Below are 25690 nucleotides of genomic sequence, written 5' to 3'. Positions count from 1 at the left end.
GTTTAACGAGGTGTTAGGGACTGTTCGTTATTTATGAGAGGGCAGGGGGTGGTGCAAAACGGAGGAGGCACTGAAGATATTTTTTTAAAAGGAGTGCAGTTTAGTTTTTTGATTTGGATTAAGAGATAGACTTTGAACTTTAAGCAATTGTGCTTTGCATTTAATTTAAATACCTCAAGAGGGTTTTAAAGGCATATTTAATTAACCCCCAGGGACTGTTTGGTGCATTTTACACCCTTTTTATGCTTGTTCTTTTTTAAAAAAAAATACTTTTGGCTGTGTTCATGCATATGATATAAAGATTGTTTGCTTTTGTTTAATCAGTGAATTTGCAGCTCAGCTCCTACAATAAGTCTATAATACACTGTGGAAACTAAATAATTACATTCAGACTGTTAAGGTCAAAAACAGCTCCATTGAAACCCATTCAAACTGACATTTTTGATCCCACAGCCATCAGAGCAGAAAAACATGCTTTGTATTATTTCTGGGGCTTTTGTCTGAGAATTTGCCATCATTACTATTTTTCACCTGATGACATCTTTTTTTTAAACCATTTTTGGCATATGAAGAAAAAACATCCTATTTCCACTTGGTGCACTGCCACTGTTGCTGCTAAACACTAACATATCCCAGACTGTGATAATTTAAAAAAAAAAAAAAATCTACTTAGCATGTAATACACTGAAAATAATTCATTTGTTGTGTTTTTCTTTCCATCTAAAAACACGGTGGCATTATGTCAAAAACCTGGCATTTAAAGGGTTAAAATTCAGAAAATGAATGAATATTTGATATTTATGATTAGGACTGATGTCTGTTTAAAAAAATGAACTCAATGAAAGTAGAAAATAATATTAATGTACAAATGACCACCAGTGTACTTTATAATACTGATATTCCTGAATGAACAAAATACTTCCACTTATCCAACATTAATAAAAAAAAAAAAGTATTGAGAAGTTTTATATTTGGGCTAATTTATAATGAATCATTTTTGGAAATATTATCAGATTGCCCTTAGTGGGTCAAGTCGTGTCAGCGCTCCCAATGGTGAACCAACAAGCTGCAGATTTTTTTTTATTTTTGAAGCTAAAAAAGCTCAACAGGAAGTTGTGTTTAGTTCCTAAAAATCTGTAAATATGTTTAAGCATAATATATGATATCTTTTAAAAAAATGCATGAAAATAAAGTAAAAATTAATTATTCACTTCAGCTTTTGCAGGTCAGTTTTAATTTCAGTGCAGCATAAAGTCAACACACAGTGAGATATAATGAGAAATAAAAGTGGCTGCATTGAGCTCTACACTACATTTGTCATGAATGTCTCAGATTAAACATCTTATGCAGGTTGAAATCTTAAACGCGCCCTTTATTTCCTCACCCAAAGCCGTCTGTTTGCCGTTATCATACATCTATTTATCCAGCTCACCGACACAAATGGCTTGATGAAGTTTATTGTTCTTTTGCAGCAGTTATCCATGCACCACGTCTACAATGATATATTCCACCAAGCTGCAGTGTCACAGAGTTAAGTAATATTGGGATAAACATCATGTCCTTTATTTTTACTTCATATACAAGTGGGACCCCGGAGACCCTCTTACGACGAGCTTCAGCAGAATCTGGAGGAATAATGAGCTAACATGGAGAGAGGGAGGCCGGCAGCAGAGTGAAAACATAAAATGAAGGTTGCAGCAGTGACGGGGAAACGTTTTTCCCCTCAACGTGGCACCTCAGAGGAGCAGAAGAGCCGCTTTTCCACAATAAGAAGAACTTTCTTTGCACCTACATCCCCCAAAAGTCCCTGTGACTCAGTTCATACATGAACCTGCAAGAGCAAACACACCACCAGCTTTTTGTGACTTTCAAGTACACAATTTAAATAGATTTAAAAAGGAATATGCATCAATTATGCAAAAATAAATATAAATAAACAAGGTGGCAAACTGAGGAAATATATTCTAAAATTTTCAAATGTTAATTTATCGCAAGAAAAGGAGTTTACATTGAGCATACTGCAAGTTGTAGTTTGTTTTTTTAAGGCTGATTGAAATATTTTCTGACTGTTTTGAAGGAGATCGATCACAAAATAAGAAATCAAAGAAATCCAGTATTTGTCACTGAAATAAAATACCTGGCACATAGTATTTTCCAAACCATATTACCCATGCTGTTATTTTTGTCAAGGCTGATTCTAATATTTTTTGAGGATTTTTAAGTAAAAAATAAAAAATAAATTATGGAGAAAAAATATATACAACAGAAAATTTAAAAATGTAATTTTCCTTAAATACTCAGAATTTGTACAGAGTTTGGTTGGTGAATGCTATAATAAACAATTAAATAAATTAGTATTCTTCTCCAAAAATAAAAATAAATAAATAAAAATCCCTAAAATATTAACTAAAGAAACAGAACATGATTTCACTTAAATGATCCAAAAGTTGCACAGAGTTTGGTTGGTTGCAAGTTTAAAAAAAATATGGCAAAATGACTTTACTTTTCTGTGCCAGAATGATTTAACAGGCATTAAACCACAGAAAGATAGAATTCATTAAAAAAAACATAAATAAATAGAATGTGATTTCCCAAAAAATAAATAAATAAATACATTTACAGAGTTTGGATAGAAGCTTTTTCAAAAAAACTACAGGAATTTAGTTTTCTCCACCAGAATGACTGGCACCAGACCATACTGTAGGGAGATAAAACATAATTAAAAAGTTGAATAAATAAAATGTGATTCCCCTTAAATACCCAGAATATTGCACAGAGTCTGGTTGGCTAATTACCTCAGTCTTTCTACAATCATTGCTGTGGCCCTCATCAGTAAATCTGCGGCCCCGGGGTAATTTCATGCTTTATCCTCCTGATAATGAAACCTTGCGTTGACAATAATTTCATTTTTCCCACACTTCTTTCTGAAATCAAATGCTCAGAGGATATCTGTAGTTTTTGTTTCTGCACGTTCAGGATCTTTTTGGAGTAAAGAGCCTTTAAACAGCAGAAGTGCACATGCTGGATGAGGCGGTCTGAGCGCAGAGGGCGTGTTTGGCTGCACAGAGGTTTAAGGCCTCGGAGGTGATGAGCTGCGAGGTGGTGACGCCTGTTTGAACACCAGACTGTTCTGAATTGGTGAGGTATATTTTAGCCGAGGTGGAGATACGAGCGTCTTCAGAGCGGTGAAACACACAACTACTGTGAGTGCACACTATAAACTGCAGCTAGCGTGGTTACAGTCAGTGCCTGACAAATACACAACACACTGTGTGGATATTTTCCAACCTGTGGGTGAAAATCTTTTTTTTGTCCCAGTTTTTCTTCATGTCCTCGCTTCCACAAAACGTCCATCAACCAGGTGACGAGCAGCGGGGAAACCAAAGCGACAGGCTAAGTGTTATGGGTCGACAGCGGGGTTATAATATCGGTCGATGTTTTTTCTCCAGGAAATCTAAAGTTTTTTTTGTGTTTTGTTTTTTTTTTACAGAAGTAGGAGTCGCTGTCAGCAGCAGCAGCAGAGATAAACACACCATCAGAAACACTGACAGACAGAGAAACTCCCACACACTGTTCAAGTACAGCTACAACCATTAACAGCTCAACTAGCTATAGTCCTCACCGGAGATGCTACACGCGATTCACACGACCGTCAGCGTCCGTTTTTCACGGCTCCCCCTCCAGATAAACTGCTACAGAGACGCCCCCCGCCCCCGACTCCTCCACCCAGTCGGATCTATTTACAGAGTTTTACAAAAGCGGGGATGAGATATTAAAGCGGGTGATACTCGAGTGATATTTTGCGGCAGTGCAGCTGGGCAATACTGGCTCAAATAGAAAATATGAAAAAAAAAAACAAAATTGTTTTGGGACAAAAAAGTCATGTCAAAAAAAATGTAATTTGTGAATGAAAATTTCAGTCTTGATTAGGAATCTAATGGAAATTGAACCATAATGTTTTCTGTCACCCTCTTTTTTTCGTCTTATTTGTTAATTTATTATATTAATAAACTTTTTTATGTATCTATCTTTGTGTGCTTTCATTTGTTTACCTGCTAACTTGTCTTTTGGCTTCTACTCTTATTTATTACCTTTTATTTTGTTGTGATTTATTATCGTCAAAACAGGCTTGTAGTAAAGTTTTTATAATTGTCTTTTTTGTAAATCTTCTGGCTGCCAATAAAAAATTAAATTAAAAAAAATTTAAAAAGAAGAAAATTTTAGTTGATGCGTGCAGATTTGGGCTCACATTGACCTGCAACTCAAGCCGTTACAGTAAGTTTTATAGCATAAATAAAGTTTTCTGCAAATGTTTCCTATGGAAGTCGAGAACAGCCATACTTGCATTTTTTGTCAGTCCAGGTAAAGTGAAATCAGTGATTTCTTTCTAAACACACTGTAATGTTAGAAAATACATGCTGAAAATGTGAAAACACTTGTAACTGTGTAGTTCTGAATTTAAACAATAAACTGTTTTTTAACGTTTCTGTGTCCTTTTTTTAACAAGCCTAAAAAACCTGCCAGATGCTGAAATCCGGTCTGATTAAATGAACCAGACGCTCATTTTTAAGTAATTATCTCATGATCTAGAGGAAAAAAAGTTGTTTTCTTGGCATAAATTATCTCATTGAGAAATTGGCCTTTTTTCTGTCAAGAATCGACAAACATAAAGCTGTTATCGGGTTTTGATAACGAAAAAATTAACTTGTGATTTCAAGGAAACAAAAGTCGTTTTCTCGGAATAAATAAATAATGTCATTATGTGGAGAAATCGGCCTTTTGTTTTCCCAAGAACACAAGATTCAGTATCTGAAGATGACAAAATAATTAACAGCATTTCAAAATAATTTCAAACACGGCCGTTCTCTGCCTCCATAGTTTCCTTGTTTTACAGTCGTTTCACTTTCCTAAACTCTTTCGTGACACGCATCAATGCTGACCCCACCTCCTTCTCTGTCACATAACCCTGTCCTTAACATACTAAGCATTATTCGCATGATTTTGTCAAACTGTGTTGTATTTTGAGTCCAAATTGCCCGTGTGCGCTGCCTCAAAATGTGGCCAGAAGCTTTACTGTTATACAGACGTGAAGTTAGTTGTTCGGCATTTGTTCCTTTGTGGAAATGATGATTGTTGTTGTTTCTGCAGACAGAGGTGACGGTCTCTTGGTCTGTTCCTCCTGTTTCCACCAGCTCCCGAGACGGTCCTGAGAGAGAGAAAACAGCATGGAAATCTGTTCAGACCTACTTTTTATTCCTTTGTGTTTTTAATCGTACAAAGTACAAAGTGGATTTGCATCATACTCAGCTCATAACCCTCTCAGGGTCACAATTCTCCAGAATTTCTCCTGATTTATGACAAATTTTCACAGCATTTTTTTCTTTTTTTTATTATTACCTGTTTCTGGCACTGTGCAGAGTGTATATAATACATATATAAGTACTTAAAATGTCTACTTTTTCTACCTGAACAGCAATACACCGGGGACAATGCACATGAAGACGAGACAGAAATGGAAATACTAACACAAAGAAACATGAAAATTTCAGAGGATTTTTGCGTTGAGCATGGATGTTACATGGTGCAATAAAATCATTAACAGAATGAATGAAAACTTATGAATCACAGTTTTTGCCAAAGATTAAATCCACAGCAGGGGGGTGAATTATTTTGTATTCTTTCCTGAGGATTAAAAAATATATTTAGAGTATTTAACATAAAAATGTTGCTGCAGTATATTCTTTTTTTATTGACATTCTTTAAACATCACCAGAAAACTGGAAACAAAGTCTCTGAAAATCAGTTTTTAATTATTATTTTTTCTTTTTTTTGGTTTAATTACACACAGGACAGATTGACCATGACAGGGGAGAGAAAGGAGAACCCGCGGCCGCTGTGATGAGGACACTCCCTCTGTAAAACTTTAAATCTAAAAGGTAAATATAAAATCTAAATGCACAAAAAAAAATCAAATCTTAAAGGTAAATATAAAATCTAAAGGTAAACAGTTTCTGATTAAAGCAAAGGTGGAGCGTCTGTACCTGGCTACTGGACGTCCAGTTTGCTCGGGCCGACACTGGGGATGAGCTGGGAGGACTCGGAGGCGGCGCTGTACCCTTGAATCAGCAGGTTCTTGTTGAGGTCTCCCACCCCGCTGCCGGCCTGCAGTTTGGGGTACGGAGGCGTTTCGGCGCCCTGCCGCTGTCCTCGCTGGCCTTGGGCGTCGAGGTCCATCACGTGCTCCTCTGTGAGCGGCGAGAACTCATGAGCGCTCGGCTGCTCGTCCCTGGACACTGGACTGATGGAGACAGATGGAGAACTTAAAGACACGATGGTGACAGAGACAGAATATTTTATTAATTTGCGAGTCATTTTACACACAGTTTTAGGTTTCGTTATGAGGTAGAAAATGAGATCTGGATGAAAGCAGTCCCTGTGTTTGCGTATTTTATATATAAATTAAATATTGTTGTTATTTTTTTTAATTTCAGGGTTTATTTTCATAAACACAACATCTAATTGTCACTTTTTGCCTTTTTTTTAAAGGTTATTTTTTTGGCATTTTAGCCTTTATTAGATAAGACAGATCAATAGCGTGAAAGGGGGAGAAAGAGTGGGGATGATATGCAGCAAAGGGCCTTGAGTGGGAATTGAACCCAAGATTGCTGTGGCAAGTACACTGCCTTTATTCATGGGGTACCTGCTTTATCCACTCAGCCACTGATGCCCCATTTTTTTTTTTGCCTTTTTAATAGCAGATTTCATATGTCATTGAAAAATGAACTAAAAATAAATACATAAATAAATATATTATAATATAATTTGCCACCACTTTACTGACAAAAATAAATCTTCTCCCTACATTTTTAGACTCCTTATACACATTTACAAACTTTTGGCTGTTGAGATGAGCAGAATGTGATCACAATGAGAAAGAAGAAAGAAGAAAAGAAGCCAAAAAAGGCTGATTGGTATGTGGGCAGTCGCCTCGATGCAGACAAAACTTGGCTGACTGTGCACAAATGTACAAGCAGTAAGAAGAAAAATACAAAATATTGGTAATTCTTTTAGTTCTATTCACAAAAACACGCAGAGTCGATGCTGAAATGATTTAAAAACTAATGAAACTGAGGATGAAGTTCTGCACAGTGAACAAAGCCAGAGACTCCTGAAAACACCTGAGAGACTCATGGACATTTAAGACAGACCGAGAGAGACGGACAAGGACGTCTCACCTGACGTCCATGGACTGGACTCCGTCAGACAGCTCGTCCACGCAGCTCTTGTTCTCCAGGGGTCCGAGCATGATGACGGGGGCCTCAGCCGGAGTCGCGGCGTCCTCCTCTGAGGGGACTGCAGCCTCTGGCCTCGCGTCGGACGCTGCCAACACATACAGTCCTTTAAATGTTTGTTTTAACGGAAAAAGGTGAATAATATTACGAGCGTTTGGTTGAAATTTCAAATAAATAGAAAAACAAATTATGTTAGTTAATTCAGCCAATGAATTAATTTCTTGAATGACATAAATCATGTCCGGTACCAATCTTTGTCTTTAAAGGGAAACATCGTGTCATCATGTTTAATACCATTTTTAATTTAATAAATAGCATGCTGTGCCACATATTTATTAAATGCATTTATTGCTTTTTTTAAAATATTTATTTTATTTTTCATTTATTTTATTTGTCTTAAATAATATCCATGCTCTTTTTAAATAACATTTGCAATAATTGTTGAATTATTTTTTAATCTTACTTTTATTCCAAGAAAAATCAATCAGTGTTAATAACTCATGATCATAAACCACATCAATGAGTCACTTAATCCCATCATTATATATTTGTATAAATAAACTTAAATCATGTCCGTATCCTTTAATTCACACCTAAACTCTGAAATATAATTTTTGCAATAAAGTCACAAACTTACAAAATCTTTTAGAGGGTGCTAAAAATAACTACTCTTTTTCTGTAACATAATTTTAAATATATATAATTAAAAGAAATTTCTGGATAGTTTTCCCTTTTTTTTTTGATATTATCTAATAATCCCTTTAAGCTAATATTCAGATATTTTCCTTGTCACCTTTCTCTAATTTTTTTGCAGTTTGCAAGGCATTTCTTGCCAGGTTGCTCATTATATTTTTTTTCACGTTTTTGAAAGAAATCAAACCATCTGTCTCAGGTTTAAATGCTTATAAAAGGTGTCAATGCAAAAAAAAACTGATGCTGAGGGTTAAAATGTCACAGGTTAAATTCAAAATTTAGTGTTGATGCTTTTTTTTCTACATGATTTATTTTGCAGGTTTTGTAGCTCAGTTTGCAGCACTGTAGTTATCGGTGTGTTTCTGTGGTCATCTGTTAACCTGAATTACTGTTTATAAACTATATATTATGTGTTTATGTGCAGGTGCATACACATATACACACTTTTTGAACATGAAAGTTGCAGTTTTTTGTTGCTTGTTTGAATCTATTCATTGAGCATCGATTTTTATTAGTTTGTTTGTTTTACATGTTTGAAATAAATATCTATCTAACCAGATCGAATTTAATCTAATCTAATAAAACAGCTGTAATGTGACTACATGTCACTGAGTTTACTAAATGCTGCAGTGGTTTTATTGTTATTGCGTTTTTGAGCCACTGGGAGACGCTGTTCTCCTGCCGCTCTGACTCTGCTGAGTCACACTGCAGCTGAGACTCATCGCTTTTACAGAAAACTAATTCAACTGGAGGAACAGCAAGTTTTTTTTTAAACGACATTATATATTCAAGTAAAAAATAATTAAAACATGGTGATAAATTGAGCACAGTGACGTTTGTAAGAAGAAATAACAGCAACTCAGATACTGCATCTATGACACATTACCCTCCAGCTGAGACACAAGATGAATTCAAGTTCACCAAAAATGTGTTTAAAATGTAAAGTGGACGTGGGAAGCTTTGGCACTGTGTGTAGTCGTGTATCCATATTGAAGATTATTGGGGTCAAATTTAATTTTTGATGTTAACGTTAACGTTGAACCTCAGACTTTGCTCATTTGCAAGTAGCATGGCATAATATAATACTGTAACTTAATTTATACTACACAATCTATACAGTAATCCTAATTTAAGGGCTTACATGGAGGAAGATTGTTCAGTATCCTCACATTTGCTGCTTGAAAAAACATTACTAAAACGGCATAAACTGATTTTTGACCTCATACCGATGGAGCATCTCACACACAGATTCAAGTGTAAAGGTGGGCACTCTTTTTTAGGTATACTGGTATTTTTGGGTACTTTGGAAGAATGATTTGTACAATGTCATTTTATTTATTTATCCATCTTTTTTTTTTGCTTTTTTTTTTAGCCTGCGTAAAACTTATGTTTTTTGTATTTTAACAAAAACATACTGAGGTCTCCTTATTCATGCATATATATATATATATATATATATAGAGAGAGAGAGAGAGAGAGAGAGAGAGAGATAGATAGATAGATATATGTATTGTATATAGATATTGATATTCTCAGTTCTGTTGGCTATAATATATGTTGTCTGTTTTGTATTTAGGTGATAAATTTGGTTTGCGTGGCCAGCGTGTTTCCTGCACTGTTTTTATTGTTTGATTTGTCTGCATGTTGATAGTTAAATAAAAGTATTGGAGACATTTTTGTGTGTGCGGTGTGTGTTACAGGAGTGTGTGTTTAAAGTTCACCTGCAGCTGCAGACAGAGGCTCAACTTCACTCTTTCTTGTTCTCTTCATGATCTCCTCGATTCTCTGTGAGAGCAGACACAAAAACACTAAAGGTGAAGTACGCTTTGTTTACATTGTTTGATTTTTAATTGCATAAATGTGTTTTGATGATCAATAACTCATGATTAAGGCCATTTGATGTTTTGACGTGAAAACCTTCTTCCTCTGCAGCCTCTCCTGCTCCTCCTGGATGTGCAGCTGCTCTCTCTCCTGCCTCTTCCTCTCAGCCTCCTTCTGGGCTCGCAGGCAGGCCTCCTCTCTCTGAAAGGTCATAATATATTAATAATACTAGCTTTCATTCATATAGCACCTTTTACAAAGCAAAGGCAGTAAACCTCAGAGGCGATATAAGGATAGAAGTTAGTCAATAATGCTGAACAAAGGCCAGACAAGAGTTAAGACAGAATTAAACAGATTAGAGGCAGGAACATGTTTGAAAAATACAATAACAAAATAAAGGCAGTTAACACAGATCATTACTAATAATGATAATAATAAGCGGGATTAAAAGATAAATTCAAACAGAAAATTAAAAGACAAACTGGACGACAAATTAAAAGATGGCATCACATAAAAGCATTACAGAAAATTTCAAAAATTAAAGAAAAAAAGAAAGAAACCAAAGCTGACACTCAATAGTTGGTGGGACACAATTCATAGTTTCTGGTGTCAAAATCAACAAAACAATAAATATTAATATGACATGAAACAATCTTATCACATCCAGATAGCACACAATACTTCAGAGACATTGCATGAAAAAAAATAAAAAAATTAAAAAAATAAAATAAAATAAAATAATAAAATAAAATAAAATAAAGTAAAATAAAATAAAATAAAATAAAATGAAATGGAATGAAATGAAGACATTACTGTGAGCTGACCTCTCTGTCCAGCTGGTCCTGCATGTCTTTCCATCTCTGCTCCTTCTGCCGTCTCTCCTTGTCCTCCCTGTTCCTCCTCTCCTCCTCCCGCTTCACTCGCTCCTCCTCGGCCTGCAGAGCAGCTCTCTCCTGCCTCTCTCTGGCCTCCTGCTGCCTCCTCTGCTCCTCCTCTGCCCTCTGCCTGCAGGAGCACATGAAGGTTTGAGCTGTCTGGGCCACTGTACAAAGCTAGCGCTGACATAAATCCCCTTTACCTCTAAATTAATCCGTTTTAACTCTAAATTCTCACAATCATGGTGCTCGGTCACAGAAAAGCTTGTTGCTCCACATGTATTATGTATTTTATATACTAAGTTCAAAAGTTCCAGTCAGACTTGTGGCAAAAACTAAAAAAATTGAAGCGGAAAAATCAAGTGATGATCAGGTGGCGATTAGATTTTTGATAATTTAGTGACAGAAAAGAGAAGAAAAGTACTATAAGGGTTGTAAATCTGAAATAGAAAAAATAATGATACAAAAATAAATATACAAGAGGATAACATTTGTATTTAGTTATTTTAACAGGCTGTCGTAATTTACATAATGATACAATATTAATGTACTAATATCAAAATAGGAATAATCCATTAGGAGACACGCGAGTGTGCACATTCTTACATAAATACACATGTAAACATGCATTTTAGGACTGCAACTAAAAATTATTTTCATTATGGATTAACACACTAAATAATCTCTGGATTAGTCTACAAAATTTCAACCATCACAGTCTCTAAGATCTAAAGGTAACATCTTTAAATGATAATAATCTAAAGATCTGAAGTTTAGACATTTAAGACAAATTAATACCATAAATCCTCATACTTGAGATGCTGAAACAAAGGGATGATATGAAGGATTAATAAGTAATCAGAGTAGCTAGAGATCAATTTCAGCTCTAATGCACACACACACACACACACACACACACACACACACACACACACACACCTCTCCTCCTCCTGCCGCTGCTTCTCCTCCTGCTCCTTCTGTATTCGGGCCAAACGTCGCCTCTCTGCCAGCAGTCTGGACGCCTCCTCGGCGTCCGTCGTCCCACCAACGCTCCTGCCCGTGGGCGTGCCCGGAGACTCTGCGTGTGTGGAGACAGAGACGGTGGAGACAGAGACGGTGGTGCAGAATGACTTAACAAAACAGAAAGAGAGATGTGTCTGGACAAATCTCTGAGGAGTCAGAAAAACCTGAAGAGTGGACGAATGTTTCTACTCTCCAAAAAAGCTTTCAGGTGAAGAAAACAGCAGCTTAGTGTGGACAGAAGTCCAAAACAGAGAAGAAAAACGTGTTTTTAATTTAGTTTTGATGTAGTTTCTATTCAGACAACAAACACAGAGAGGAAATAGATTCTGGTTAATTTTGTTGCTCAAATTTTCTGCCTCTCTTTGCTTTTCCCTCTTTCTGTCAACAAAATATGAGGAATTTACTTCAAATTAAATGATTATGATAACGATGAAAGTATAAAGCTTTTGAGGTCATTATTATATGGATGTAATGTGTTTGTGTTGGTGTTTTTTGCTCAGGTTGTTGAGGTTTTAATTATATTTTGTTTATAGCACATGTATGTATGGAAGGTTGAATGACCCAAAGGGCTTTTTTCTTGTAGTTCGCCCCTTTTTTGTATATGTAAGTAACTTTATTTTTGCCAAATCGACCTGGTTTTATGTTGCCTTCCCATAGTGCTGCGTCCTAAAATGAAGTAAAAACTATAATTACTAACATTTAGATTTTATTCAGCTGCACAAACAGAAAAACACGCTGTAGCTTTGTTACCTGCGTTGAGTTCTTTGCTGGTGGATTTGGGGATCTTTCTCTCCAAGGTCTCAGATTTGGTAGATTTCCTCTCCAGGGTGCTGTGACCTTTGACCTCGCTGTGGCCCCTGTCGTCGGTGCCGGGGGTGGTGGCCCTCTGCCGGTGCGGGGAGGGGGGGTACTGGCCCGGGGAGCAGGGCGACTGGGGGCGACTCCTGTTTGACCTCACCCTAAAAACCAACAAAAAACACATCAGGTCACCTCAAGTATCATGAATTTTTATTCATTTTTTATTTGCTGCGCTCATGTAAATGCACAACAATCGGATTTATATTTAAAACCACTATAACACACATACAATGTGCGAAAAAGAGCATGGGGAAGAAAAATGTTGTGTTTTCCTTGATTTTATGCATTTTATATACTTTGTTTTTATGCTTATTTTAATAATAATGTCAGTGAGTTATATTTGATTTGTTTTATTTTCCATTTTATGTTCTGCATTCTGAGCACTAAATTTTTATCCTTATTTTATCTTATTTTTACTAGTATTATTAAGTGGATTTTATCCATTTGAAGGTGCACTCTGTGTATTTTACCCTGATTTTATTTTATTTTTACATGCAGGTTTTATTTTGTCTTTTATGTGTTTTGATGTCAAGCACTTGCTGCATTTAATGTCTTTCTTGTAAAGCACGTTGGGCTGCATTTCTTGTATGAAAGGTGCTACAAAAAAAGTTCCCTTCCTGAATTGATATAGTCTAATTATTTTGTCCTCCTGCATCTTTCATAAACTGAAAATCAAGGTGAGGTGTGTATGTTTGTGTGTGTTTCGTACCGTTTCGGTGTGGCCGGGCCCTTGCTGTTGGCCCTGAAGGAAGAACTGCGGGCGGGTGCGTTTGGAGTCTCACCCTGTAAAATCATGTTTACAAATATTAATGCGACAATAACAAGAGCACATCATATAAACAACCAGTTAACCATGACATCAAGTATTTTATTAAACATTTGTTCCATGCTCATTGTTAATTAATTCCCTACAGCGTTCATTTTTAAACTTCATCATAACTACATAAATAGACTATAATGTATATCAGCAACATTAGAACCTGATATGACGCATGATGGGAAGTAATAAATATCTATATCTACAGCTGTTTACACAGAAATATAAATGTGATATAAACAGTATATGTACTGTATATAAAGTACTTTCACTCATGTTTCACACCCAAATAAATTGCTGTACTGACTTCAAAAAGCTGCCACCCAAGAAACCTGTTCAGATCTAAAAAGAAATGTGACTATTTTCACTGTTAAAAAACATTATGTTTAGTTTTCTGCTTCATTTTTGTGAAAGCAGTCTAAGACTGGACTCTTAAATAGATTTTTACGTCTCCACAGACCCAGTTGTGACTTATGTTTCCTGCTGCATAATGGGAATAAAATGCAAATAAACTGCTGATTATGCACCAGACTCCCTCAGTTTTCTAATCTTTATTCTGATGATAAAATGTTGTTTTTTACTTTGCATTTCACATTAAGAGACATCACCTCAAATCTGCACAAAACCTGCTGGGCTGCTGTGCAGCACAAAATATGATGAGGGAAACTAAACATGTGATGGTGTTGGGAATAAAAAGTCAGTCGAACAAACATTTCAATATTTGCATCCTCCTCAGTGATGACAAAAAAAAAAAGCACAGCAGCATTTTCTTTTTAAAAACGTGATCTTATTTTGAAGGAAAAACAGCAGTAGGAACCCCAGAAGTTAATAACAAACAGTCACAAACGTGTTTTACAGTAATTCTACAGAGAAATTTAGATCAATCTGCACATAATACGACCTTTGACTCTCTAGATTGCAGCTGCAGGCGTGTGTGTAGGTGTGTGTATTTATCTACATATTTCTAATTAAACATAATAAACAAAATGTCTCATAACACTTGTTAATGTGACCTTTGAGTCTTGAGCAGCTCACAGTTAATGAGGCGTCTAGTTCTCTACGTTTGCATGTGTGTGTGTGTGTGTGTGTGTGTGTGTGCGCGTGCGTGTGTGTGTGTGTGTGTGAGGTCTGACCGTGGGTGTTTTGGCTTTGGATGCTTCTTCGGGGAGTCCAGCGATGCTCCTGCGGTTGGAGGAACTTCTGTACGGTCTGTGGTGGTTGGGGGAAGCTGTTCGATGGGACACAAAAGACACTGACGGGTCACGGACCGACACACGCACACACACAAATGCAGACACGATGATGGTGACACACACCGAGGAAAATCAGAGGACACATTTGAGCAAAAATATTCAGCTCCATTCACATATTTACATAAACGAAAGAGATATACTAAATTTAAGTTGAAAATGTAAATAAATTATGAGAAATTAAAAGCTTTTAGTACTTGTACCCTTCAATATTTTATGCAGAATCACTCGGGTATTTTTAATTTTTTGTTATGTGGCCTCTAACCTGTTCTGCATCTTTACTTCCAGAGAAAGTTTTGGACTCCAAACTCATCAGATACTTTTCCAGTGACAGACACAAAGAGGCACCTTCAGTGGTGGTATCAAACATACGGGGTGTGACAGTTTTGGAGGCAGTGAGCACAAACTCAAACCGTCAAATACCACAGATTTGTCAGCAGATATTGACGCCACACATGCCCACACTAAGCACCTTTCATTGTGGTATAATACGCACCAGGCACGCCCACTGACGATCTGTCAGTGGACGTCGGCGTCAGACACAGACACAAAAATGCACCTTTTGTGGCAGGATGATACTCATATACAACTATTTAAGCACAAGAAAGTCCATATAGGGAGGGCAAGAGGTGCTGTGGATGGGTCAGACAATATCTGGAGCCTGGTGTTCGCTTCCAGTGGGAATTTTAAGCATTTTTTTTCTAAACTTCTACACCACCTAAACTTGCAGAAATAAAACCTAAAATGAAGTGTTTTACTTATGTTGTAAGTTTGTCAAATACTGCTTATTTGTCAGTGGACATCAACATCAGACACCAACGCAAACAGGCGCTTTACGTGGCGGCAGTTTGTAACCCCGCCGGCAATTACCGTAATATGAAGCGCAAAAAAGGTCCATATATTGCGGCAGGAAGGGAAGTGAATGGGTTAAACAAACAGCCTTTCACCCAGGAGCCTGTTGCTCGTTCTCTGTGTGAATTTTACGCCAAGCCATGTTTTTTTTAAACTGAACCACATGCTTTTGTTGCCCAAATTTGAACCTAAAATGTTTTGTAAAGTGTTTTAACAACATTGTAAGTTTATTTTGTAAATTTCTGTACTGTGAAAAGGGAAGTGCACTTTAAAGGACACAGTGCATTTACAAGTGTAAATTGACACGCTGTCCCAGAGCATCAAAATCAGACACAGGAGGGTAACCGGCTCGTCATATCTAGATGTGTAGATTCAATGAAAAAGATGATATTTGACGAGAACGTGTTGGAATATGAACTCTCTGTGATGTACCTCTCTCTGGTGAATGGAGGGCGGCTGTAGAGTTTGAGAGCTGTTTGCTGATTGGCTGATCCATCCCGGGTGGAGACAGGAAGTCACCAACTGATTAAAAAAAAACACACATCACGCACACATAAACATGACGGTGAGTCAAAGCACTGCTCCTGCTGCGTGTGAATCGAAGGATGCTGTAAATGTTAAACACCAATCACACGACAAACACAAACTGCCGGCTCACACAGAAAATAATCCCGCTGATCGATAAGCGGCGCGGGCTGCTGAATAAATTAACCTTGTGGCGATGTGAGGCAGAAATGAAGCAGCAGAACTGAGAGCAGCCTGCTTCATCATGAAATGGAGGATGATGATACAGACGCAGCCGCTGCAGAGCCGTTAAATCGAGACGAAGATGTTTCCTGCTGCACCTGAAAGCATCGTGACAACATGCACACTGTAATCTGATTACTGAGAATCAAGAGACTGGGATTATAATTTTAATTTAAGTAATTATTTAAGTATTATGCAGAACATATCCCGCACGGTGAGTAAGAATTTTACAGTCAACGCTGATAGATTTCAGACTACTTAAGGTCAGCAGTATAATTACTCTCTTTTGGAAAAATACGCCCTCTTTGACTTTAGGGTCAGATAGACTGACATACATATTGTTGGAGGAAAAACTAAACAATTAATTAATCAAAATATGCAATCCTTTCTTGGAATTTTTAGAAAATTAGAACATTTCTATCATGATTGTCATCACAGCTGCTGCTTTTAAATCTTTTATGTCCTTGTTTCATAGTGATTTAACAGTTTATTTTACTATTTGTGTGTCAAAAAAACACAATTTTTGTTTTCTTTACATGCATGAGCATGTTTTTTGAATGTTTTTCTTAGAGCTTCTGCATAATATCGAGTCAAATTATGATTTATTTATTTCATTTTCTTTCTTGTGTATTATCCTAACTGGCTGACTTCATGGCCCTTTTTCCATTTTAATGATCATCTCAGCATCTACTGCAGGATCCTCGCTCAGCGCTGGAGGCATGTTTTTCTGGAATTCAGTAGCTAAAACTGTATTTATATAATAAAAGATTTTTATTCTCCACCAACTGGGACTCAATTTAGTACATTAAAAAGTACAGTAAAAGTGCGAGTTTCGGTGAAATTCCTCGCGGGTTTAAAGCAAAAGTGCAACAGTTCAGCAGAAGTGCAAAAAAACCAAACACATCGATTTCTGCAGGGGCTGCTTCTGTAATTCGGGACAGGGATGATTGGAAATGTCTGGTGGGTGCTGTGTGTGTGTGTGTGTGTGTGTGTGTGTGTGTGTGTGTGTTTTGATCTGAACTCTGCCTGTGTGTAGCTAATACATCCATGGTGTGTAGGTGGGGTCTAATAAGTTCCACAGATTGCTGCAGGGTAAATGTCTGGTATGATGTATGGTGTGTGTGTGTGTGTGTGTGTGTGTGTGTGTGTGTGTGTGTGTGTGTGTGCATGTGTGTGTGGAGGGTGTTTTATAGACTGAACCCCCTGCGGAGGATGATATGTATGCATCACTAAACACGACCCTGGGCCAGGAAGACAGGAAGTGGAGCAGCCCTTTGTTGTGATAAGGGCGTGCGTGTGTGTGTGTGTGTGTGTGTGTGGTGTGTGTGTGTGTGTTTGTGTGTGTGTGTGTGGCTCCAAACCAGACACTCATCAGCCACAGAGGAGAAGTGGAAATACTGTCTGTGCTGTGAAAATGATGAACAATAGAAAGGCAAAATCCCTCCCCTTGGTAGACCACCATGAGACCTTAATCCTAAAAACATTTACATGACGAGAGACAAATAATATATATATAAATATATATATATATATATATAAAAACTGTTTAAGCATAAAAATATGCAAATATGTAATTTGAAAGACACAAGTTGCATAGGTGATGTCATAACTGTCTCACTCAAGCTGCACTGGCTGTGTGTTTCACTGATGTACTCGTGAGCAATTATTAGATCTTTTGTTTCCCAGCTGATTAAAACAACAACAACAAAAACAGAAGTTACTGAATAAAACACATCAAGTAATATAACGTTACACCTGTGTGTGGAACACACAGGTGTATTGTATCAGTAACGTATTGTGCCTGATGAGAGATGTAGCTCGCTGGCCGGTTTCACACAGTAACAAACACACGAAAAACTGCGACTTTCTTGACTTCTATAATTATCTTTTAAATTGACAAACATCATTTAATGTGTAATTCATGGCTCAAATTCCAACAGGATCAAGGAATTATTTGTCTCTCCCCATTGTCTTCCCCACATATTTCTCCAAAATAATAATGTCCCATGGTGGAGAACAAACAGGAAGTGACTTCGCCTCTGTACAGCACAAATGTTTCTCTCTCTGTTACACACACACACACACACACACACACACACACACACACACACACACAATTTAAACAGGCACAGTTTGAGGTTGTGTAACCAAATTAAATAACTATAGAACCAAAGTTTTTTATTTATTTACAATTTTATACGTAACTGTATATATATATTTAGTTTTCCTTTTAATCTCTTCCCTCTGTGCTAATTTTACATGTTTATTTTATTTATATAATATTTTTAACATCTGTTTATAAATGTTGAAGCATGGAAGGGGATTTCATTGTGCAATGAATAATAAATCCTTAAATTTGTTCGTCTTAAAGCCTTAAAGCAGGACTTTAAGCACTTTTAAGTCTTTTTCATCTTCTTCATTATCTGTCATTAATTTTGGATTTAATACCCTAAATTTGCCTTTTGTCATGAAGTTGAAGATTGTTTTTTTCTTTTGTGCACTGAAAAAAAACTTCTAACATTCAAGTTTTGTTTAGTTAACAAAAGAGAATATTTGGGGGAAGCTGAGCCTTTTTTCTTATCATGAATTTTGTTGTCTTGTTGTTTCATTATTTGATGATCTTTTTAAATAAAGCACAATGCTAACATACTGTGCAGTATGCATTAAATACCTTTCATTGCATTTGTTAATATTTTCTGGCAGCTCAAACCATATTTTCTTTCAGAAATTTTGACAACTACTAAAGGCCAAAAGACTAATTTGCTCTATTTTTTTTAAACAAGTCACGTTAATCTGATGCATTCAGCAGACTAGAGGGCACAGTGACAAAGAGACATCCCGGAAACAGAAATCTAAACTCTATTAAATTAATAAAATCATCTGTGTGCTTCCTCCATCTGATGTCTCCTTTCCAGCTCTTTGTTGGGTGTCGGCCCAACCCAAATGCTGCTGGATGTCTCTGCAATTGTGTGACACAAAGAACTGCAGCGACAAACGTTTTGTTGTTTAGATTTTGGAGCAAAAACCTGTCTGAACTATGCAGAAACCCTCCAGCTGCGTCTCGATGAAAAGATGTTGTGAAGTGTGTACGAGAAGCATGTTTTTGCATTTACTCAGAGAGGAGAGTAAATATACTGAGTAAGAAGGAAATAAAGATTTTACAAGCACCAGCACACACGTCATAAACACACTCCAAGACGATAAAACAGCTGATGTGACGACACAAAGACGTCTACACACACATGCGAGACAGAGGAACAGCTGCAGGTGAGACAGCAGGATTCAGGGTGAGGTGGGGCAGCGGCATGAGCGTGGCACACACACAGAGTCATGTGGTCTGTACCGTTACGGGATTGGCTGGCGCTGGAAGCAGCAGGAAGCTCATTGGGCTGAGCAGAGCCAATGGCATTGCAGGGCGGGGTCTTAGGGTTACCTGGGCAGCAGGTGAAGCAGAGCGGAGAAAGCAAAGCGTTACACACACACCCGCATCACTAACAAACGACGCACAAATAGGCAGCAACACACACTGACGTACACAGCAACACCTGGCATAAAAAACATAAGATTCCCAGCTAGAAGTGACACATCAAAACCTCGTTATGCCGAATCATCATCAAGATTATAGATGCAACATGAATGTTTCTAACAAACATGGTGGAGCCAACATGCAATACAGCTGTGAGTAAAACCAAGCTAGCTTTTAAAAGAAACCTGTGACATGTTTTCATCGTGGGAAGCTGCGTGACATGCGTGGTATTAAAGACATTAAGGCCATGTCTACACTTAATATTTTGACATTTTGACAAAGTCTTTCCTTTGTTAATAACCTCAGTCGAGTCAGCAGCACAAACTCAGCTCAGTATTGTTGTTTTTGTTGTCATGCTACTCGCACGTGGCGAGTATTTGTCTGGAACATAACACTGTGTACTGAGCATGCTCCAAAAACAACAACAACAATGGCGATTTGTTTCCGCTTTGTTAGCACAGCTTTTTGAGAAACTTTTCAAGTCTGCCAGACAGGACGGTGTATTGTTGCTGAGTTTGTATCACCACTCACTGGCCTGGTGGGCATTTAAAGTCATTTTTGCATTCCAGTGTGCACTGAGATATTTTGTTAAACAAAGGTCTTTTATTTTAACATCCATTTTCAAAGATATCTGTGTAGACAGGGCCTTCGGTTGCGAGAAAACTGGTGCTAACAGACAGATTAACAAGATGAGGCTCGATTAACATCTGCAAAGACCATGAATATCTGCATCAAACTGCACCAAACAGTTTTAGAGACATTTCTCTCTGAACCGCAGCAAATTTCAACCTCATGGCAGTGCTGGATGGAAAGTCAGAGTTTCAACCAAAATCACCAGGATTCATACTCTGGGGACCATGCACATTCATTCAGATGCTATTGAGATATTTCACTCTGGACCAAAGTGCTGCTGAAATTAAGGAAAAAGTCTGTTTCAAACACAGACTTGGTTTGCTTAGTAAAGAAAAACTATTAAAAAATGTACAGTAACACGAAGAAAAGTGACTCCTGTGGGCTCTGATGTTTTAAAATCATCCTCATCAATCACAACTCACAAACTCAGAGGTTCACCAGCGATTTAAAAAACACCACCCCACTTAAAGGCATCGTGTAACCCTGAAAAACATCCTGTTTTCTAACTTTTATTTCACCTTTGGAGGAATCATCTTACTCCACTCCGCCTGACACTGTCATACATATTCATTATCAGCTTGTTACAGCTCTTTTTTAGGCCATATAATGTTGAAATATTCCATGTTTTTATGGCTGTACCAGTACATCAAATGCAAATATTCCAGGATGTTTTCATGCACTGTTCGTACGAAAAGTAATGCACCAGAATCCATAGATGACAAACATTATCGTTAGGTAGTAATTCCTATGTAACCGGCATAGCTGTGAAGGCTGCGATCATGTGACGAATGCGCTGATTGGAATAAAAACAAAAGTAGTATTAAGAGCGAGAGTCCATATAAGGGAGGAGGTTGAGATGGGTCAAACAAACACAGGACTTTTCGCTGGGAGATGGGTGTTTGTGTCCTGTGTGAAACCAGGTGAAATTTGGGTTATTTTAAGGTGCATTGTTATCTTACATTTAGTCCGTAACTTTATGTGAAGTATGGAACATAACAAAGCCCGAATATTTTTCTTTTCTCGCAAACTGTTTGTAGTTATTGGTACAAATAGATATGCAACCAAATTTGTACATTTCCAACATGTTTTGAAAGGCTCCGATCACCTGAGCAGTGCGCTGATGGGAGTAAACAAGGAGCAGTCAATGGTGGATGGGTCATAAAAAATCTGGACTAAATCTAACCATAGTAACTTTATTGCCTAAACTTAACCTCCGCAGCTATATGTTAATTACATAACTGCACGTTAAATACATAATGTCATTTGTGCGGCGCAAATTAGAAGATCATATGAACTTTCGTGTGTACATTTTTGCAGGATATCATACCAATCGCCCTAAAACAATATGTTGTTCTTTTCCATAACCTAACTGACGTAACTTTACTTTCCTAAACTTAAACTTACCAGTGTGGGTGCTAATTTGTGGGACATTAATTTGTTAGATATCAAACGAACCATTGTATGAGGATTCGTTTAATCTTCCCGTCTTTTGATTCTTTTTGAACACGCAAAAGTTCATCCTGATATTTTAGTTCCTATAAAAACGTCGAAATCTCACTAAAATACAAAATGAAGATCTGTGGGTCCAACAATGACCAGCTGCACAGCATGTTTCCTGTTTGCATTATTAACATGCAGAAGTAGCCTGTTATAGCTGGTTGATTTATAGCCTGGAGCTTAATATTGGCGGATCAATACCCTCCATATTTCTTTCAATTTTCCAGAACATAAAGCTTGTGAACACGAATGGGTCAGTTGTGATGTTTCCCTGGTTCAGACAAAACTGTAAGTGCTGTGACGACTGGATTTGATCAAAACAAACTGAGTTATGATCAGATTTTTTAAGTGGTCTAGCCTGGACCCAGAGACAAATCCGCAGCACACACACACAAACACACACTTTAGTGAGTCTGTCCTTTAATCGAGTGGAGCTGTAAGATGAGATGCTGCTGTTTTCTGCTGCAGTGAGCGTTCTGCTGGGCCCGACTGATCCCAGAGCAGCTTCTCTGCCAGTCAGCCGGGCCGGAGCCAGACGAGCTGCTGGATGGACCCTGATCCCGGGTCAGTGCCAGGACGGCTGGGCTGATGGGCACTGTGAATAATTGATGGCGTTATGAATGCACCGCAGGATGTGGAGCCTAGCTGGTGGCGCACTGGCCTCCCCGCTGGCAGAGATATTTTGGAAAGATGATGTGACACGAGAGAGAAAAAGATAAACTCAGAGATGGATGCTGGCACAGTGACGGCCTCGTGTCGCACTTTGTCTGTGTTTATGTCAGCGGCCTTGGTGCGTTCAAGGTTAGATGTGTAACTCTTCTGGGAATTGGAGCTGCCTCCCAGCTCGGAAATAAAACAACAGAGCCATAACACACACACACACACAAACACACACACACCTGTAGCACATTTAAAAGCCCAAACCAGCACATAACACCAGGTTAAATACACAACGTCAGCACGTCCGATTACACACACGCAGAAGATAAAAACACACACATCCTCTCCTGGACCTGATGAGGTTTGGAGACAAAGCGCGGAGCAGCTCCTGCATTGCAGCCTCCACACCCTTTTCCATCCTCTGTCCTTCTCCTTTCTTTACACTTCACCTTCCTCTCTTTATCCTCATCTCACTTCCTCTTCCTCTGCTCTGTCGTCCACACCCTTTCATCCCACCATCCCCCACGCCCTCCAGCCCTCCCCCCTAAAAACACCTCTCCTCCTCCCAGCCCCCATCCACTCATACACCCTCTCCTCCTCTGCATCTCAAACCCTCCACTGACATCATCACCTCACATCCCATCATACTCACCCTCCACTCCGTCAGGCGGTCCTCCCCACGTCCAGCGTTTAGGCCTGTTATCCAGGTGGTCCCGAGCCTCCCCCCCTGCACCTCCTCCTCCTCCTCCTCCTCGTCTCTCGGCTCCTCCGGCTCTCCGGCGGACCAGGGCCTCCAGCCTCTCCTGCTCGTTGCGTTCAGAGACAGGGAAGAAGAGACACTCTCTCACTGAGCCATCGCTACGGCGACGGACACCCGGCGATGCGCACGGAGATGGCTGCGCCATGGTTACCGCATGCAGCAGCCTCGCCCCTCCGTCTGTATGTGTCTGCTGGCGGTCACCAGCGCTCGATCGCTGGCTGGTCTGACACTCACTGATACATAATACAGCAGCACTCCTCTCTCTCTCCTCTCTGTCTGCCTCTCCCTCTAGGTAACCGACTCCCCCCCTCCCTCTCTCCCTCTCCTACCTCCCAGTTGCTCACCCCACCCTCCTCCTCTCTCTCTCTGCCTCAATCTCTCTCTCCCTCTCTATTTCACCGAGCTCTTTCAGCAGACGGGAAGGGACAAAATGCAGCCCGTCACCACCCCCACACACATGCATGAACACACACACACACACACACACACACACACACACACACACACACACACAGGGGACCATGCCTACACACACACACACACACACACGCACACGCACACGCACACACACATGCATACTGGCTGGATTGGATATTGATACTGGTTGCATTGGTTTTTATCTCCGGTATTTTTTTTTTCTTCTCTCCTTCACTCTTTCTCCCTTTTTCTCCCTTATTTATATACTTCTTTATAATGTGCTGTAAAAATACACAATAATTTCATACAAATACATACAAATCACAGCAGAACAACAATGCAATATGTTACTTGGCATGATGTGGTTCAACTTTTTCATCTAGGTGAGAAATAATAAAATAATTCCCTTTAGTGCTGCAAAATTGCAGCCAAAATGATAATCGCAATTTTAATCAGTACTGAAATGATGAGTATTTATCATGATTACTCATTTAAATTAACAGGGCAGTGCTTTAATTCACGTTGTGCTATGTTGATTTAGAAATCTTTGCACAAGTGAGGCTTAAAAAATATTCATCACCTGAATTCAGTGAATTCTCTGGAAGCAAAATACAAATAAAATTATCCCGATAATAGAGCATTTGGCAAATTGCTGTGAGATGTCCAGCAAACTGCAAAAAAATAGTGAAAGGTGACATGAAAATGACCTGAAAATGGTCAGATAACTAAGGTCAAATGCCAAGTAAACATATACCTATAATTCTTTATTTAAAATTAGGTTATGGAAATTTAAGCCAATTTGATAAGGTTTCAAAGGGTTAATACAGAGTTCATAAGTGGGTCAAGCATAAACGTTAATATTGCAGTTGATCATGTTTATTTAATTGTGATTAACATTCGATTTATTGTGCAGTCCTAATTTCCTTCTTTATTTTTTCATCTTTTCTATTGTGTAAACTAATTTATTTACATTCTTTAAAAACATCAGTGAACAAAAAAAAGGTAATATTAATTAAAAGCAGCAAAATGTAACTGTTTTAGGGTGTTGTGTAGGGGGCTGTTTTAGGAGAATATAATCTGCCTTTAAATTCAGGCATTCATTATTTAATGAACAGCTCCTTGGCTGAGATCTTTACACACTTCCTTCCCATTTTTATACCTCTAATGTAATTTTACATACTGCCAGATCTGGTGACTGCACAGTTTATATCTATTATTCATACACATGTATTAATATCAGATATCCAGAGATTTTATGGTAATTTAAGAGCTTTTTGATGCCACATGGGATGAAATTTAACACCAGCGTCATGTACACGCTGGTCAAGTTATCAAGGCTAATGGGAAACCAGTATATGATCCAGAATTATCTTTTCAATGATATAATAATCATTACTAATCATATAATCAATCAAATTAAAGCAATCTGGACTGGGATAAGACAATTTACGGACGGATTAACTGATGAAAACTGATTTATTTAAGTTAATTTAAACAAGAGAATTTAAATTAAATTTAGGACATTTTACTGTCTTCTAAGACCTTTTAGACCCTGATTACTAAGAATATGAATTGATTAGTATGTAAATATCTGATCAGCTAGCTAAGAATGATGCCAGTTACCTTTAAGGTTTTCATCTGTGTTTTTGCTATTTTGGAGACATCAGTAATGAATCACTGCGATGGAGACAAAGGCAAAAACATTTTATCTTCTGTAAGTAAAATGGATAGTTATAAATAAACACCCTTTTGAATAAAAATGGGGTCAAATATCATAAAAATACACCAACATGTATCAGCACACTGGTTCCTTATTTAGATACTGTTATTTTTTTATGATATTGACCCATTTATACGGTATATCTGAGGACTGAGTAAATATTTGTTTCGACAAGTATTTATTGTTTGTTTATTTATTTGATTGGTTTTCATTTCATTTTTTAATTTAATTTAATTTGATTTAATTTAA

The 25690-nt window shown here is 37.9% G+C and overlaps 1 protein-coding gene and 1 long non-coding RNA gene across 6 annotated transcripts; one reads left to right on the top strand and one right to left on the bottom strand.

The window, feature by feature from the left end:
• The first annotated feature begins 2751 nt into the window (after positions 1–2751).
• Positions 2752–3886, top strand: LOC121960743. Its single transcript, XR_006107003.1, has 2 exons — positions 2752–3203; positions 3319–3886. It is a non-coding gene; the product is annotated as an uncharacterized LOC121960743 (long non-coding RNA).
• Positions 3887–3981: 95 nt separating this feature from the next.
• On the bottom strand, positions 3982–23578 carry LOC121960742 (MAP7 domain-containing protein 2-like). Of its 5 annotated transcripts, none has more exons than XM_042510589.1 (13): positions 23197–23578; positions 19572–19661; positions 15914–16003; positions 14513–14631; positions 13272–13345; positions 12455–12663; positions 11621–11759; positions 10631–10811; positions 9903–10007; positions 9707–9770; positions 7236–7380; positions 6042–6319; positions 3982–5206 (listed from the first exon to the last, which is right to left on the bottom strand). In XM_042510589.1, the coding sequence occupies exons 1-12, from the start codon at positions 23447–23449 to the stop codon at positions 6046–6048; spliced, it is 1743 nt and encodes a 580-aa protein (XP_042366523.1). In that variant the 5' UTR covers positions 23450–23578; the 3' UTR covers positions 3982–5206; positions 6042–6045. The 5 variants fall into 5 exon arrangements, with proteins under 5 accessions (XP_042366523.1, XP_042366524.1, XP_042366525.1 ...); XM_042510590.1 differs by having other exon boundaries at positions 6042–6298; XM_042510591.1 differs by having other exon boundaries at positions 14513–14607.
• Between the last annotated feature and the right edge of the window lie 2112 nt (positions 23579–25690).

Source organism: Plectropomus leopardus, chromosome 21, assembly GCF_008729295.1.
Source record: "Plectropomus leopardus isolate mb chromosome 21, YSFRI_Pleo_2.0, whole genome shotgun sequence".
Lineage (NCBI taxonomy): Eukaryota > Metazoa > Chordata > Actinopteri > Perciformes > Serranidae > Plectropomus > Plectropomus leopardus.
Note: the sequence above shows the minus strand (reverse complement) of the source record. Positions and strands in the feature narration are given on the sequence as shown.